Source organism: Leuresthes tenuis, unplaced genomic scaffold (genome assembly GCF_036924035.1).
Source record: "Leuresthes tenuis unplaced genomic scaffold, fLeuTen1.0.hap1 SCAF_16, whole genome shotgun sequence".
Taxonomy (NCBI): domain Eukaryota; kingdom Metazoa; phylum Chordata; class Actinopteri; order Atheriniformes; family Atherinopsidae; genus Leuresthes; species Leuresthes tenuis.
The window spans coordinates 23,777,472-23,795,904 of NW_027325370.1; the positions used below are offsets into that span (position 1 = coordinate 23,777,472).

Here is an 18,433-nt window from a genome sequence, read left to right on the forward strand (position 1 = left end):
CCCACTGGTCTGTGAAAGGTGGTTCTAAGTTCTAGTTAATTTCATATGCAGATATGAAACATTTCGACTACTGAAATTGAGACACATAGAGTCCTACCTAAGCAGTGTGATGTTTTAGATGCACAAAAACGGTTGAAATAGTTGTGATTGTAACTGAGACTGGCATAATACATACGAGAGTAGGTGAAAGTAACACATGTCAAACCTTTAGTTGGGCGATTATAATTTCTTTGATGATTAGCTTTTATATATGTAAGTGGAACCTCAAGACCCCTGTAAAATCCACTAATGGGACTCCCACATGTTTGCCTTTCCACTTTGGAAAATATTGGACCAACTGACCGAAATAACATCATGGCTTCTTTTTTTTTTTGTCCAAACATTAAAAAAAAAAAGCCCGTGATGCCTTTTTCTTTGGTCTGTTATGTTTTATAACCTTGCCACTCATATACCTTTGAATCCTTTACCTCTACCACTACCACCACCTGCTGGAGTCACCGGAGCACTGAAAAGAACACCCACCTATCAGGCTGCAGAGGACGGTGTTGCTGTATGAGGGTCAATCCGTGCCTCAGTCACAAAGACAAACGTGTGCTGCCCTACCATGAAAAGTACACCACAGTAAAGGTTACGTTCAACATTGGTTTCCTCGAAACTAAATAACGAAATGGGTCAACTGAAGGCAACTCCAAAGCAACATGTGAGAAAATTGGTATTTTTTACTATAAAGAGTAATTCAAATCAGTTTACTTTCATCATGGAGACTGATGTTTGTGTCCTAAGTTAGAATTTCCCACTGTTTTTACTCTTGGATGCACACATATGTCCACAGTTGTGTCTGCACAATGCCAGTAAATGACAGAATTTACATCACATATGACATATGAATTTGCCCTCCTACACATAACCAATAAGACCATCGATTTTTTTAACCCATTGAAAAATCTACCAGAATTAGAGATTTAAGAGATGACACACAGAACGATGAAACTGGCTAGATTGGTTCAACAAAATGTAAGTCTCTACAGAGGAGAGACGGGCCCAGTTTCTCTAATAGCAGTCAGAGGTTTTTGCATTGAGCGAGATTCTCATTGTTCCATTTTAAAAGACAAATATCCTTTAACATTTTCCAATCACACGTTTTAATGTTAGCCATACTCCTCCTTCATTGGACCAAACCTGTACTGTAACAGTTTTGTACTGAAGTCTTGTATTTTATCAGATAACATGTCATTATAGACGAAGAAAATATAAAAAATAAAGTTATTATTGTTAGCGAAGCTAAAGAAAATAACTCAACTGATTTTGTGCTGTAGGATTTCCCTCACTCCCCTCCCCATTGTTGCATGAATAACCCCTCATACACCCCACACCCACCTTCTCTGTAGTTCTCCTCTGGGGACAGCCCACTGTGTTTTCCTCCTGAGGTAAAGTGCTCTCTGTGTTTCCTCACACATCTAGCAATGGATCCGAAGCGGCAGAGGTTCTGCTGTCTTGTTTGAGCAAATTGGAGAATCGTATCGTTTTCCACATCATCACCATCATTATCACCATCATCATCAGACCACACAGAGGAGAGGAAGATGGGTTGCTGCTCGGGACGATGCATGCTGATCCTCCTGTGTTGTGTGCAGTTGGTAAGTTGTTTTTCTTCATGATGCTCCAACATGAACACATGAGAGCAGCCGCTTTTACCAACTAAAATTCCAGATTAAGATTAAAGTTTAATGCAGTAAGTGGCTTAAATTACTTTTGTTGTTGTTTGTCATAAAATAAAGTGTCTTTGTTGTTGCCTTAATGAGTTTCTTTTTTCTTTTTTCTTTTTGCTTGTATGGCCATATAAAAGCTTACTATAAAAACTCAATTTAGCACAAATGCTAAAAACTCACTGGTTCTTCCTGTTTACATGTAATTATTTATGGGTTTTCTTGAGCTCCTTTTACAGTAAAGCTAGCTTCTTTGGGTTCCATCAGCAGTTCTATCAAAAAACAATTTACAACATATCAGTGTGATCTTTGAGAGACAGAAATGTGCATTTTTCACTACTTAATTACTATTCATTATTCAGTGCTACCTTTACTAAATATATATTCTTCACGAAAAATGATTACAGGCTTCTTATAGTCTCAGATGCTGATGAAAAGAAGTGGCAGCTAGCCACAATCAACGGCTGCTCCCACTTTGTCCTCCTCCTCTCTGTTTCCCACCCTGCCCCCTTCATGATTGACCCCAGTGGACACGAAGCAATAACCCAAGCATGCTTTGTCCCTTGTGGCTGAGTTGCCTTGACAACACTCACACGCATGCACGCATGCACCCACCCACCCACACACACACACAAACACCCAAAAGTGAGGAGGATGGTGTAACAAGTCCAGACGACGCAGCAGCGACAGGTTTGATGTGTTTGGGTTTGATATTTCGTCCGCCATCACTAAACTCTGCCTCTGCCTCTGTTGACGCTCCAGATAACAGCCGTGGAGAGGCAGGTGTTTGACTTCCTGGGCTACCAGTGGGCTCCCATCATGATCAACTTCTTTCACATCATCATGGTCATCCTGGGCCTGTTTGGTGCCATCCAGTACAGATCACAATATGTTATTATGGTAAAGAGCGGAATTTTCTCTTATAATTGTAGCTGCAACCGGTGCCTGAATTGCTTGGAACATTGTTTGAAAATGTGTATTTGCTCCCATGCCATAATGAGCATCCAACAGGCACAGAACGTTCACCTCATGTCAGCCTTTGATTCTTATTGACATGAACCACAAACTGAGGCTTAGAGAACATTGGCAGAAGGTTATGCAGTATCAGAATGTTCCCTAAATGTTCGGGGAACTACAAACTTTCTCTTAAAGTTACATCTTTACGCTAATTTGTTGTTATTTTGTGTCTCTGAATACAACAATAAGATAATATTCCTAAAACATTGCACAGGGTTTGACAGGTTTAAGTGCTGGATCATTACATTGCATTATTTTAGCAGACCATTTTATCCAAAGCGATGAAGAAACACATTGGGGGTGCAATGTGAGGTTATGCATTTTGTCCAACGATATATTGACATGCAGACTAGGAAGTTGGGGCTCATAGACAACCACTTTACCTCCTGAGCGACAGTCACATGTTGTTTAAATGTAGCCTCATCTAGGACTGGAAATATCTTTCAGTGTTTTAGATATAGCAATTTCTTTATCCTTTTATAAGGCTTTTGTTACAAGAGGTGGTAACATTTAAGCATGCAGATAATGACCCTTGGGTACTTTTTTAAATTTTACATTGCGAATCATAACATGATTTTTTACATTTTATTTTGTCATTTATTGTTTTTAAGGATGAAGCCAAAAATCTTAGAGGAATGTTAATAGAACCAAAGTGGGAATGTTCTGCTGAGGCGGCGCAAATGTTTGTACATTATTGAGAATTTTGTGAGAACACTGGGAACAAAATAAAAACCAACTTTATATTTGCATTAATAAAATGCGGGTTGTGCTTTTGTTCTCTCAGTACCTGCTGTGGACGCTGTTGTGGGTCGGCTGGAATGTCTTTGTAAGCTGTCTCTACCTGGATTTGGGAGGGCTTTCAAAGGTAAGGCTCATGCTTGCAGAAGTGTCGGATAATTAGAGACCCCTGCAGCCACAGCCCCTAAAGACAGTGTTCGACTCTATATGTGTCACAAGCTCCTCTCGGGATCTGCCACCAATTACAGACACAGGAAAATGACTTTAAAGTTCACGTCTCAGTGACTCTTTTAAGAGCTGTCTGCAATTTGTCTCTCGTCCTCACAGTGAAGTCTGTTCATACTCATATTTATAAAGCTACATTTTCAAAACTATACAGTCGCTAGATATTGATATTCATATCAGTTACATTACTGCCTTTTTCATTTTGCAATGTTTCATAAAGAATTAACTTCAGAAGAAGATTATTAATCCATCTGAAATTAACTGAACTTTGAGACCTTTAATAAGAATTATGGTTAAAGATCTTATTCTTTTAAACACACAGTAATAATTGGAATAAAAGTTCGTACTACATTACAAATGTAGCCAAATTCAAGCATCTATGCAGATACAGTGTATGTTCTTCTTCTGACTTAAAACCGTAAACGCATCAGAACACAGTCCTTTATATTCTGTGTAACCTCTCTGCATGATTTTTTTTTTCCAAGGATTTTTGTCTTTCACTGTTATTTCTGTGTTACCACATTGGTCCACAAGAGAAAAAAGTAGGAAGATAATTAACAGAATGTGAGAAATAGAGAGAATGAAAATGTATGTCTTTGTATATGGATTCAGTGTAGATATTCAACCTTGATAATTACCACTTGAGTTAAGCCAGATTCATTTAGCAGTGCTTTTCATATTCGCTTTCAAAAACAGCCCAATGGCCTCTGAGGTTTCCTCCACATATCTTCTGCTGGTTTTGTCACTGCAGGACAGTGATATCCTCTCCTTGGGGGTGTCGTCTCATCGTTCCTGGTGGAAGGACAACGGCCCAGGGTGTCAGAGCGGTAGTCTTCCCTCTGTTGGGTGGCAGGACCAGCAAAACCCAGAGCTGACCACAGTGCTGAGCTGCTGGCTTGAATACCAGTACATAGAAATCCTGCACTGCAGTGTCCAACTCCTCTTTTCAGTGAGTCTTATGTTTTATGCACCACATCATTAAACAAGTGAAAATGTCCCAAGAACTGACTTAGTTGCACTTTTGTACTCGAGTTAAAAAGCATATTTAATGACGTTGGATAGTGTAGATACATCTACACACAGGAATTGCCTGTTGCTTGGCAACAGAAACTGAGTATTCAAAAAATTTCCTTCAAAAGTTAAGAACTGCATTACATTATCACACTAGTTGTAGACTATGTCACTGAGCTTTTTATGATCAGTTATCATTGCTGTTTTATGTCCATCCATTCATTCATTTTCTGTACTCGCTTTATTCAAGTCAGTATTGTTGGAGCTTATCGAGAATCAGGGTACACTCTGGATGGGTCGCCACGCCATCACAGGACCTCAATGCAGTGGATGGAACTTACTTTTCTCTGTAAAGCCAATGCAGACCTTCAGATAGTTGAATGGAAAATTGTTGCGCACAAAACTAAAAACAATGACAAGAGCCAATCTTAAAGACCATATGTGGAATCAGTGATTGATAAACACCTATGAATATGTATGTTATGTCACACAAGTGTTCCTACTAAAGTGCTCAGTGGGTGAGGTTGAGAAAATTAACCTGTAATGATCTCTTTATTTTGTGGTATTTTCTGTCTGGCTTCAGTTTTTCCCATTTCCTCACCCGTTTCCTCAGTTCCACTCCCTTCTCCCGTGTTCACTTATCCTCAGCTGCAGTCATTCGCTAGTCACTCCCCCCACAGTATTAAGTCTGTTTTTTCCTCAGCATTTGTCAGATCTTCACGGTTTCTAACCCCTTGTACCTTTCCTGGAGTCTAGTCAGGCTGAAAGTCTTCTTTGCATTGCGTTTTTGTTTTCCCTGGTTATTTTGTGTAGTTGTACCTTGTCGCATCTTTTGGTGTACCTCCTGGCTCTCACTGGTGTCTGCGCTCGGGTCCTCCTTCGTCGCCACCACCAACACCCGTGCCAGCAGGATCTGACCAAACTGTGGACCCAGCAGACACCCTCCCTCATCGACCTCAGCCCTGTCCCTCTGAACTTCTCAGTGGAGGAAAATCATTTCCATTAGAGGTTACACCGGCCATCAAGAGAAGGGAGCTGAGTGCGACCACTACCAACTGGTCACACCGGGAGCTGCCCTTCTCTATTTCTCCAAGATGCGAAAGCTTTGCCCCTCAGGCCTGGCCTGCCTCTTCTGCATCCCGGCAGCCTCCTGTTCCCAGTCCGCTTTCGATGTCCAAGTGTCCGACCCACTTGAGTTTCTTCGTTGGTGGGTGGAAAAATTTAAAAAAGGACCAGTCGGTTCCAACAAACAATGCAAAGAAGACTTCAGACTGACTAGACTCCAGGAAAGGTACAAGGGGTTAGAAACAGTGAGGATCTGAACTGCTGAGGAAAAAAGGGGAGACTTAATACTGTGGGGAGAGTGATTAGTGAATGACTGCAGCTGAGGATAACTGAACATAGGTGAAGGGAGTGGAGCTGATGACTGGCAGGAGGGAACTGAGGAAAGAGGTGAGGAAATGGCAAAACTAAAACCAGACATAAAAAAACACAAACTAAACTGATCGTGACAGAACCTTAAAGGGCTCAAAAAGTCTATTCTTATGGTAACAAAACAATCAGAAGGGATCTAAGTTCAAATTGTTATGTTGTGATATTTTCTCTCACTGCATATCTGCATTCATTTTTCACATCAGACATTTTTTTCCTGAAGAGCACACGTGTTACTCCAGCAACCACACTGAAAGAGAAATACTGCTCCCATTATATTTTGTGTTCACGTGTTTATGCAACTGAAACGCTTCAAGATAATCTTTCTTGGCAATAAATATAATATCAGGCTTTCGAAATGTCACATGAAGAAGGATTTGAAAGACAATTTAATAGAAATACAAAAATTAAAACAAAATGAAAAATGTGGGGTTTTATGTGCTCATTCTTGCAGCTCCTTGGACTCGTTTATGCCTGCTACGTCTACAGCAGGTTTTCAGATGAAGAAGAGAGCTGTAAGTATCCTCCCAACTAATGACATCCACAGATATCATTAATTAGTCAAATCTGATTTATTTCACATTGATTCATGTTCTGTACAATTTCATGACACAAATTCTGTATATTGTATCCTGGCTTTTTCCTTTTACACTTCCAGAGACTTATTTCGAGGCATTCATGTAATTATTTTTGTGAATTCCCATTTATTTTAGTTCATATCATTGGTGAATTTCATCATCCATCCAAACCTTTTCAGTTGCTCTTCTAGTTTAATCATGGAAGGTATGTGGCATCAGATAAACCTTCTTGTTTGCACCCATCTTTCCTGTGTGAGGTCCACCGTTTCTTACACATGTTTTTGTTTTGTTTTTGTTTAGATTACAAATAACCACAAAGAAAAAAGTGTTTGAAAGAAGCTGCAAAGGAGCAGGGCATCCAACACAGACGACTCTTATGAACTACTTATCATCTTTGGATTGGTTGTAAAACACACATCAGAAGGGCTGAACCCCTGCTGTTCCACCCTGATTCAAGAGCGGAATTTCCATTGTGTCACACAACTTTTTATTTTTGTTCATCTAAAAAATCCGTGTTAGCCTACTTGTGTGTCTGTGCGTGAAAGATTGCTTATCAAACACTCAAGTTTGGCTTTCAGATAACAGGTGTGGTTTTAATTGTGTAAATAAGTAGACGTGCATCTATTTGATGTTTTAAAAAATGTATGGATTGTTAATATGCATTATTTCAGTTATAAAAAGTAACAAATCAACACGTAGAGTGTGTGTGGTGTCATTGAGTGGAATAAACTACGTCTATAGTATGTCTTGGAGTGTATGAGATTTGATTTGGTTTAGGGCTGCACAATATTAAGGAAAACATGTAATATTGTTGTCAAATTTTGATAACAATAGATTTTCATTATTTGGTTCAGCTCTAATTTGATTGATTGGTTTGTATTCTCTTTATTAAGTTGAGCACTATATCTGAGGTTTGTCATGTTATAGACCAACAATATACATTTTACTGTTTACTCCAGTGTATATAACAGGTTAGGGGAAATAATATAGAAATGAATACATGCATCAATTAAAAGCATTTCACAATGATTTAACTAGAAAGTACATTTTAGAATAGATGATGAATATGCTGGGAAATAAGTTGTTGGAATATAATAATAGATCAATACAGGGATAGAAAAATAAAAGTTTTAAAAAAGAAACAGCTCCATGACTGTGGGGGCCCTATCTGGGGCCTTTCTCTGCTGCCCGCTGTGCTGGACCGTGGCTTTCCTGTGATGGGCTGCCTGGTTTCTCTCTTCTTTACCTCATAGGGGTTACTGGTTGCCTGGGTCCAGGGGCCTTTCCTGTCTGCTCCTAATCTCTGGGCGGGGTGGGGTTGTGGCCCCCTTCTCCTATTACTATACACAATTCATGTCAAACCTTTGGCTTATAATTGACACGCACACATGCACAAGCATTCATTCCCTCACGTGCTCACTCCACTGTTACAATGTGGCCTCAATGATAATCAGTAAAAACATCCCCAGAAGGAAGTAAATGAGAAGAAAAGTCAACTACAGTGACTTTCCTTCTCATTCACTTGCTTTTGGTGATGTTGTTGCTGATTGTTGTGTTTCTGCAGTTGCTCCTGAAGATCCTGGGCATTTGCTTTCATTTCTCTCCACAGATGCTGAAGTTGGTTACATGTTGTTTTTTTTTGGCTGTTGAAAGCTCTCTCTTCTTTCCTCTCTCCTCACTCCCGTCTTTCTTTTATTGCTCCTTTCAAGTATTGTTAAGAAAAAAAATACAATGGTGATGCAAACTATGATAAGAACACTAGCACTGGAGACTTAATTTTTACAGCATTTTTACAGCAAAAAAAAAATTATTAAAAAGAAAGAGAAATGATTTAATTAATGAATACCATTTAAATTCTAATGTAGAGGCAAATAAAAGGGTACATTAAGTAAAGGTTAAACACATAACGTTGGACATCAAAGCAGAAAAAAATAATTGATGTCACATTTAGACACAATGTAAGTTAAATTAATTCATACATGTTTTGCTATAATTCTTCGGAATATGCACTTTTTGCCATTTATGTATGTGTGTGTGTCTATACTGTATACATGAAATATAATGTAAACAACGAGCTGCTGCTGCCAGGCAGCCATGGACGCATTCTACACGTCACCGACGTCATTTCCGCTCTTCAGACCCCGGATGAAGCTGCCTTTGGGGGCAAGTGAGAAGCAGGACTGCCAAGGCTGGTTTTTAATTTAGCACCGAGGGGTCGGAGCGCATTTAAGCCCCGCTGGATTCATGTGGACAGGGCAGCGCAAAGTGCCAACAGGGCCGAGACGAGCAAGCCGACTGGAGACAGCGGCTAACAGCTGCTGCTAACTGTCTTTAATTGTTAGCAGAACACAGATAGTCTCCCCGGCTGTTAGCCTCTCCATATAGCGGGGTTTGTAGCTCGTACTCTGCACGTCGTGTTGGGGCTCCAGTCTATAACACAACACCTGGTGGATGAATGATGTCTACCGCTAGTATTGACCCTCAGGTAAGCAGCGAGAGGTGACTCTCAATGTGAGGCTTTTGCCTCTGCAGGGAAGTGAAATGAGCTGTGTGAATGCATCCCACTGTGGGTACGATGCCACCTCTGGCAGCCAGCTAGTTAGCCAAAGAGAGAGGAGAGGTTAGCTGGGAAAATGATCTGTTGGGGAATTGAGCAAGGCCTGGACCACAGCTTCAGTGGCAGTCTTGGTGGTAAAACACAACCCGCCGTTGGCTTAAGGGTGACGCTGGGGTTTTCAGAGGAAATGTTTGCAGAGATCTGAGTGTGTAGCTAGCCTAATGTGTGATGCTGTGAATAACAGGTGTGACCCAAACAAGCTTTCTTTGTTTTCTCCTTTTAAATTTCACTGTGAAGACATCGAAAGGACAAGATGCAAGCAAAGGTAAGAAAGGAAAGCTTTGTGTTTCTCCTCAGAATTCCTGCATTCAGAGCTGCTGCACATAAACCTGTTTGACATCCTGTGTGAAACGGTACAAAACGGCCACCTGATGTCTCGTGTATGGGATATGTGACACATCCATTTATTTATTTACTTATTTGTTTGAAGTCTGAGAAAAGATATCTAAAATATGACGTCCTCGCTTGTATATTATTCATGTATGCTTTTCGTAGCTGTGATGTGCACCAAATGAAAAAGAGCTATTATGGCAAACAGCTTATCAATTTTTTTTTTAAATAATAAAAAAAAAAGGTGAGACAAATCTGTTTGAAATCTAAAAAAAAAGAAAACAGCAAAAGCTTTGACCAACTTCAACCAGGTGTCCGCGCTTTCCAGAACACACACTGTATTTCTGGTGATAGATTAGGGTTCCCTTACTCCTTTGGGCTCCTGGACCTGTATGCAGTGATCTGTCCGTATCTTTAGTCTGGCTTTGTGGGCGTTCGCGGTGCGGTTGTTCAGTAAACGCATCCTGGTGTTCAGTTTGCATCAATGTTACATGGATGAGTTTAGAGATATTTTAGACCTCATAATAAACTTCGCTTCATTTGTGTGGTTGGACGTTTATGTAAACTGTGATGTACAGCTTTGACAGCAGCTTAATTTTATTGCAGCCTTTCCAGTTTCAGTGCAGAATGGCTCCCTCCACCAGAAGGACACGGTGCATGATAATGACTTTGAGCCCTATCTCACCAGCCAGACCAGCCAGGTAGGAAAACGGGAGGCACTTTTGAAATTTAAACTTTAGAGAAATCTCTGGAATTTGTTGTATCAAAACTAATGATTACTCTGTTTCTGTTTGTAGAATAACAGCTATCAGTCCATGACAGACCCTTACCTGTCCAGCTACTATGCCCCCTCTATTGGATTTCCTTACCCTCTCAATGAAGCTCCCTGGTCCACAGGAGGCGACCCACCGATTCCCTACCTGACACCCTATGCCCCACTCAGTAATGGAGACCATCACTTCATGCCTGACACTGTGTTTGGGCAGCCCGGTGGGCTCAGCAGCAGCATTTACCCCCACAGGTTTAACTTTTTCCCAGAGAATCCGGCGTTCTCAGCCTGGGGCACCAGTGGTTCTCAGGGCCAGCAGACTCAGAACTCAGCCTACGGGGGCAGCTACAGCTACCCACCCAGCTCTCTGGGAGGCACATTGGTCCCTGATGGGCAGACAGGTTTCCATAGTGACACCCTGAGCAAGGCTCCAGGCATGAACAGCCTAGAGCAGGGCATGCTAGGCCTAAAAATAGGCGGGGATGTGACAGGAAGTGGCTCAGGTGTGAAGAGTGCAGGCTCTGTTATAGGTGGTGGCGGTAGTGTAGCTCCAGCTGTTGCCACAGGCAATGGGGGTGCCTCAGTAGGAATGCCCCCTCAGAAACCTACATCGTGGGCTGCTATTGCCAGTAAACCTGCCAAGCTGCAGCAACAAAAGATCAAAAACAAACCTGGCGTTCCGCTGATTGGAGGAGCTCTGCCTCCTCCAATTAAACACAACATGGACATTGATACATGGGATAATAAAGGGACCGGTACCAAGATGGCTCCTCCCATGACCCACCACCACCACCACCAGCAGCACCCGCCCCAGCTTCACTCCCACGTCCCCAGTCTCATACCTCCCCTTCAGCAGTCCCTGCAGTCTGCCCAGTCCCTTGTGCAGCAGATGACCATGCAGGGTCCTCCTCCACACTCTTACCAGAACCACAGCTCTGCTCCAACACCTCAGAACCGATGGGTGGCCCCGCGTAATCGCAACCTTTGCTATGGTGGTGGGAGCTTGGACAGCAGTGGCTCCTCCAACAGTGGCGGTGTGGGGTGTGGTGTTATGGGGGGAGGGGGCGTGCCTCCAGAGCTGGGTTTAGACTCCCATCCTGTGCTGGAGAAACTGCGAGCAGCCCACAGCTACAACCCCAAGGAGTTTGACTGGAACCTGAAAAACGGCCGCGTGTTCATCATCAAGAGCTACTCCGAGGACGACATCCACCGCTCCATCAAATACTCCATCTGGTGCAGCACGGAGCACGGCAATAAGCGTTTGGACTCAGCCTTCAGAGTGATGAATTCTAAAGGTCCCGTGTACTTGTTGTTCAGTGTCAACGGCAGCGGGCATTTCTGCGGCGTGGCAGAGATGCGCTCTCCCGTGGACTACAGCACCAGCGCTGGTGTCTGGGCGCAGGACAAGTGGAAGGGCAAGTTTGATGTGAACTGGTTGTTTGTTAAGGACGTGCCTAATAGTCAGCTGCGCCACATCCGCCTGGAAAACAACGACAACAAGCCAGTCACCAACTCCCGCGACACTCAGGAGGTTCCTCTGGAAAAGGCGAAGCAGGTGCTCAAGATTATTGCTCAGTACAAACACACGACCTCCATCTTTGATGATTTCTCCCACTATGAGAAGAAGCAGGAGGAGGAGGAGGTGGTGAAAAAGGTAGTCATTTGAGACTTCACATTTTTAATTATAGAATTACGAATAAGTAGGCAGTGTATTAATTGAATATGATGAGGTGGACTGTGTTTTGAATATGCTATCTGATGACATTCCAGTAAATGCAGTAAAATGTCTCTCAGAGCTTCCCTGTATCACTGCTTCAATTCCTGTGTTGCAGTTGAGAAATATGGAGCTGACACACAAGGAGCTCTGCTGTAATAATTAATGTTTGAAGGGAAAGCTGAACTGAACAAATGTAAATTAAAATGTTTTTTTTTTTTTTAAATTCCCTTCCTGGGTGTCTTAAAAAAGGAAGATTTAGGTACTCTGATGCACCAAACTCTAGTCTAGTCATATGTGTCATCTATATATATATATATATTCCATCTTTAAGTTGAAATATTCGAAAGAGAAAAAAAGATGTAATGTTGAGCATTTTGCCAACAATTTCTCACAGTTTTTGTGTTCCTCTAACAGAGCTACGAGCCTGCCGCAATACAGAGTCGATCCAGAATCGATCAGGTAAAGTGTGATTTCTCTTCCTCTAAACAGGGCAGAAATGTCTTACTTATGGAAAAGCAAATTCTGTGCGTATTAGTTTGAAGTTTAGAGTTCACGTGCTCGCTGCACCATTGATTTAATTGAAATCGTTCTGTAAAGATTTGCTCAAAAACAATCCACCAGCTGGTTTGCACTTCGTTGTCCATCTGATCGTTTCTTGACTTGAACCATTTTCTTTTTTTTTTTTTTTTTTCAGGATCGCCAGAAGTGAACTGTACAAGATGGCCCCGCTTGTGTTTGGGCGGACTTGAAACGGAAAACACGAGGACATAAGAGAGTTTAAAAACTAATATTTTTTTCTATTTGATTTTGTTGACCTTGGCCCATGTCTAACTTTTGAGCCACATTGCTCTGGGTTCCCCAGACTTTGAAATGCGTGCAGGGATGAAGCTAGTTCCACCATCTGAATTGCTTCAATAACATCTATTGTAGTTCTTTTTATTTAGTTTAATAAATTTCTATCGCTGCCCTCGAGCTTTTAAATTCTCAACTAAATATAAATATCTGCACGTCTGTTTGGAAAATCTCTTGACAACATGCTGCTGACATTCAGTGACTGTTCACCTTGTGGTTTGTGTGTGTTGAAAAAACGTTAAGTGCTTGTATTGGTTAATCTTAATGAGTGAACAATACTTTTTCTGACATGTGTCTGCTATCTGTGTGTGGCCAGTTGTGTTTATATTATCAGAAGACAAAAAAAACTCTCAATGCCCCTTTTTTTCATGTCACGGGAGTTTTTCCTTTGGAGGATTGAAGATTTCTGTATGCGTAGACATTAAATGTACAAGGTTGTGGCAGTAGAACGCATAAATGTTCGTCCGATATGATTTTATCATGTGGCGAGAAGTGTGGGATGTTGTCTCCAAATTGGAGATGTCTTGAGATCAGATACTCCTGAAGACGGTTCCTTTCTAATTTAAAGGATGGAAAATCACATCTGCTGTATGCATTTAGGTTTTAAATCAACTAAATCTGCTTTCCTTCCCCTGTTCTCAGTCATTTTCACAGTTCACTGCAAGGTCTCTGGAAACAACGTAGCATGTACTTCTTTTAAAACTTAAGACCAGGCCTGCTACTTCTTTCTATTATTCTTTTTTTGCCTTTATTTAACATCATTCTAATCCTGACATGTTCACACTTTTCATCGCTATAACATGTCCATTTCATCCTCAGAAAGTGTAAGCTTTAATGTATCAACATTTCTTACGGCCATCGCCTCAAAATGTGCAACTGTAGCATTATACTTAACTGATTTGTTGTCAAGTGTATGAAACCCAGAGACTAGTCTAAAAGGTACATGTTTGTGATTTTCTTTCTGAATTGCTTGCTGTATTGTGTGTGCGTGCGTGCGCGTGTGTCTGCAAGTGACGGAAAAGGAGAGGAGGGCGGGGCGACTGTGGCCCAATCAGAGTTATATAACGGTATTGGAATATAGAAAATTTATGCAAAAAAAAAAGTTTTAAGTCACCCTTGGATTAAATATCTATTGTATCAGAGGTCACTATCACATTCTTAGATTTGATCATGTTCATTATTAAAGATATACTTATCTGTTTTTTTGTGTCACTTTTTATGACCAGAGGGTTTCTGTGTGCGATTGCATCAGGTTAGTTTTGTTTTTATGTCGTAAAGTTGTTACAAAAGGCAACAAAAGACCAACTTGAAAGAGAAAAGAAATAATACCCTTTTCTAAGAAACTTGATTGTCATTTTTTGTCCTGACCACCTCAATGCTTCACCTCAAAGCTTTCTTGTCATTTCTTTAAGTAGTCTTCAGGAATGCTTGTCCAGGCTTCTTGAACTACCCTCCAAAGCTCTTCTTTAGATGTTGGCTGCCTTTTGTTCTGTTCTCTGTCAAGATGATCCCACACTGCTTAAATAATGTTGAGGTACACTTCTTGTGTCATTTGGCACACCTTAGCCTTTTCTCCCCATTCCCCTTCCTTAAGAACGGCTTCTTGACAGCCACCTTCCATGGAGACCATTTCTGACGAGGCTTCAGTTAACTGCAGATGGAGCTCTCAGGTCCTGTGTCAGATTTTTGCTAGATTTTTTTTTCCTGTTCCCTCAGAATATCACTTTCACATAACATTTATCTGCTGTAAAATATATTTTTTAGCCCTGACACTTCTTCTTTTGTTCTACACTTGTTCAGTTTTCTAAATTACTTTAAAGACATCCTGCACACCATGCTGAGATACGCAAAGGTTTTAATTATTAGCTCTTTGGGAACCTCTTTGTTGATGTAGCATTATTATCCCTGACATACTGTGGTGTTTTGGCTTATTTTTGTATATGCAACAAAAAATAGAGAAAAATTATGTCTTGTGACAGGTTTCCAGAAGCAAAGTGCCAAAACTTATAGTGTAAAACTCTTATTTACTTAGTTGTCTGAAATGTGTAGACAAAACACTGGTCTGTGCCTGGAGTTGGCTGCCTTTTATTGGTGATGTGATTCATAGGTCAGCGTTAAGTGGCTTTGAAAACAAGATATGCAATCCTTTTTGAAATGTCGGGTCAGATACAAGGTTTGCGCTGAAAATGAATGAAAAATAAAAACTTTGTGATATCTTCAGAAAGCCTGGAGAGCTATTGCACAAGACCTATTTAAAAGATGACAAGAATGTCTGGCTGCTTGGCAGCAAAATATAAAGAAATGGTGGATCAACAATACTGCACAGTGTAAATACATAGAGAACATAATGAACACAGTGGGCATAATGTAAAACTGTTTCATCGTTGTTGCTTTCTTTTAAAAGAAAAAGAAGAATAGCTTTTTCTCTTCCTGTTGCCTAATAAGTTTTTTGTGACTGCAGGTGATATGGAAACTATCCTGGTTCATACACTAAATATAGAACCCTTACAAATGGGTAGCCTTACACAAAAGATATGAAAAAACCTCTTCAGTGAGAGTGTTTATTGGTTTTCTTTATTTTGTGTGATCAGCCACTAGATATTTGATAGAAATCACTCGTTGCATAATTACTGTGGCCTGTTTGTCCACTCAAATATGCATCCTTGTTTTAGAAGTGAGTACAACTATATTCCTCCATCTTACCACGTCCTGCATCAGTATGTGACACAAGTCAGACTTTTGTCATGAGCGGTGGGATGGAGAGGAAACAAGCAGTCTTTGTTCCTGTCAGCACATGCAGGTGTTCTGTCTCTGCACATGATTGAGACTAATCTCTCCATCTCCGTGAGTGATGCAGGCTGCAGCGCGTGATTCCTCTCTTGGCATTCACCGCGTGCCTTAATTGTATGGTTAATAAATCAAGGTCCGCCGTGAACACGAGGAGCGGCAATCCTGTCCCTTATCGAGGAAAGTTGGAGCCTCTGACCATGATAAGACGAAGCACATAAAAACAGAAACACCATTCAATATTCCTGAAGATAAGCCGTATATTTTACATCAACAACAAGACACAAATAACACATTAAAACACATCACAGAACACGACTCCGGGTGTGCTTTTCGATGGTCATCACCGACTGAAGCTTTTAATGCCACCAAGCCATGAATTTATACCACAAATAACTGCCCTGTATTCACCCCCAAAACGTGGGAGCTGGATTCAGCCCTACGGCTGACGGTTGGACGAATCCCTGTCTTTCCTATTCAAGAAGATGGATGTGGAGGTAAAACAGGCCAAACAATCCTTCATCGGTGCTTGTTGAGACGGGTGAGAAGGCCCTCTGATGATGATGTCCAGTCATGCCTGGAGTCAAGACGATTGGAATATGCTATAGTCCGGTCTGACTTTAAGGATTAAATACCAAACAGATATCCATCGGTTTTCTCGATAGGCTTTTTCACATTTGAAAAAAAAAAAAGAAAAAGCCCCCGTCAGAATCTGTGTCTTTCACGTCCCGGTCCTCACAGCTGAAGTGGTTACGTCATGACGTCCTCGTCCTCGCTATCACACGATGAACGCTGCTCCCACAGAATAGTCTGCTGACCGGGTTAGTACCTGTATCGTACCGTGCGTGCTGCCGGTGGTTTGTATTGTGTCTCCATCCCCATCCATCCACAGATCACTGCATGCGGGCGCACGGGGCGCTGACCAGGGTGCTGAAACTGGACCTCCTGTGAATCGGTAGCGATTCAGGGTTCTTTTCCACGACACAGGAGCCTTTCTTTAGTCTCATCCCGTGAATGCATTCAAGCCTGCGTAGTTATTAAAGTTTTCACTGTTGTAACCTCATTAACATTCATCTGATCTGAGAAGTTGCATGCATAATGGAATTTCATATTAAACGTGGACTTTAAATTGTTTTGTTATTCACCAAGTGCTGCTATTCATCTATTTATCTATGATCTGTTTATATATCATATATACAACTATATATCTAAGAGAAAGAATCCCTCCACGATTAACTGTTCAGGTGAAATATTTCTGCTGAGGAAGACATTTACTGAGAAATTTTGGAATTCCCTGCCCCTGCATAATGTGAAGATGCTGGAAAAATGGACGCAAGTGTGTGGTCAGTCCTTAGACGTGTATCTTTTCCCTTTTTTTCCCCCCGGAATGAAGTATTTCTACATCAAAGAAAAATTTAAGGACTGTTTGCTACAAATTCAAGGATAATTTTTTTTATACTGAGTTACCAAGTTTTAAGAAAATTGATTTTTTGACAGTGAGTAGACAGGCAGAGAGAGTGGGGAAAGATGTGCGGCAAAGGGCCCCAGGCCGGGACTCAAACCTAGGACAGCTGCAATGATGAACTACAGCCTCTGTACATGGGGTGCCTGTTTAACCTGCAGAGCTATATGGTGTCCCAAAAATGTTGTTATATGTTACGAAATAATAACAATTTGATATTTGATATTTGACGCATAGAGACACCTATGAGCAAAAAGTGTGGTTGCCATATTCAAACAATGTCACAAAAAAATTTTTAATAAACATTTCTGTAAAAGTCACGCAATAGTCCTAGGACAACAGTCCTAAAATGCAAGAATCTTTATTTAATAATCTGATGGAAAAAAACTGTTTCTTAAACAATTTGTCTGACACAGCTGAAGATTGGTGGATGGTTCTTAGACAAAACAGTTAAAAGACTAAATTAAAAAGAACAACAGATCAAACCAAAAGTTTAATAGTTACAAAATGTTGAATGAGGAAAGCAAGTTCGCTGCTGTTACTTCAAATTTCTTCCTTCATTACTTCAATGCACTGGTATAACCGTTGGTTTCAGGGTACTAAACATAAGAATCTAATGTAAGAGAAATTTAAAAGAGCTTTTTATTCGTTACCATGAAATATCAACTGATAGACAATGTTAGAAACTAGATCCTTAACCAGTGCCTCACTCTTGTTTCAAGCTCAGTGGAGCGAAAAAGTGCTTAGTGGGATCATGTAAATTCCTGTATGCAGGGTGACTGGTTTTGTGTGGAAATACAGATGTTGTGGTTTCATATTAGATTAATTAGTAAAACTTTGGATTTAAAAGGTGATGAAGTCCAAAGTAAACTGTTAAGTGTCATTTAAGAAAGAAATGCTTTTGGGTTAACGTATTAGTCCTCAATTTTCTTATCAATAGCACTAGTTCAGCAGATGCAAACATTTTAGCCAATGATAAGCCAAACTCTCACCATAAGTATAGAATTCTAACAAGACACAAGATACAAGTTTCCATACAGAAAAAGACAAGAAGGCTGAAAATTAAACAATAAATCATTAACAAGACTATCATCCTTGATCATTTAAATAAAAGGGGCATTTTACCTTTGCAAAATCAAGGGTAGGTGATATGGTCAAGAGGAGGAACTGGAATTGGGATATTTATGCATTAC

The 18,433-nt window shown here is 40.8% G+C and overlaps 2 protein-coding genes across 3 annotated transcripts; both read left to right on the forward strand.

The window, feature by feature from the left end:
- Positions 1-1,423: 1,423 nt before the first annotated feature.
- Positions 1,424-7,494, forward strand: nkain5 (sodium/potassium transporting ATPase interacting 5). Of its 2 annotated transcripts, XM_072367121.1 has the most exons (7): positions 1,424-1,637; positions 2,469-2,606; positions 3,508-3,588; positions 4,438-4,635; positions 6,583-6,643; positions 6,842-6,911; positions 7,007-7,494. In XM_072367121.1, exons 1-6 carry the CDS (start codon positions 1,584-1,586, stop codon positions 6,895-6,897), a joined length of 588 nt encoding a protein of 195 aa, XP_072223222.1. In that variant the 5' UTR covers positions 1,424-1,583; the 3' UTR covers positions 6,898-6,911; positions 7,007-7,494. The 2 variants fall into 2 exon arrangements, with proteins under 2 accessions (XP_072223222.1, XP_072223223.1); XM_072367122.1 differs by lacking the exon at positions 6,842-6,911.
- Positions 7,495-8,847: 1,353 nt separating this feature from the next.
- On the forward strand, positions 8,848-14,192 carry ythdf1 (YTH N6-methyladenosine RNA binding protein F1). The gene is made up of 6 exons (XM_072367084.1): positions 8,848-9,191; positions 9,561-9,588; positions 10,260-10,354; positions 10,451-12,076; positions 12,554-12,598; positions 12,834-14,192. The coding sequence occupies exons 1-6, from the start codon at positions 9,162-9,164 to the stop codon at positions 12,846-12,848; spliced, it is 1,839 nt and encodes a 612-aa protein (XP_072223185.1). The 5' UTR covers positions 8,848-9,161; the 3' UTR covers positions 12,849-14,192.
- The last annotated feature ends 4,241 nt before the right edge of the window (positions 14,193-18,433 follow it).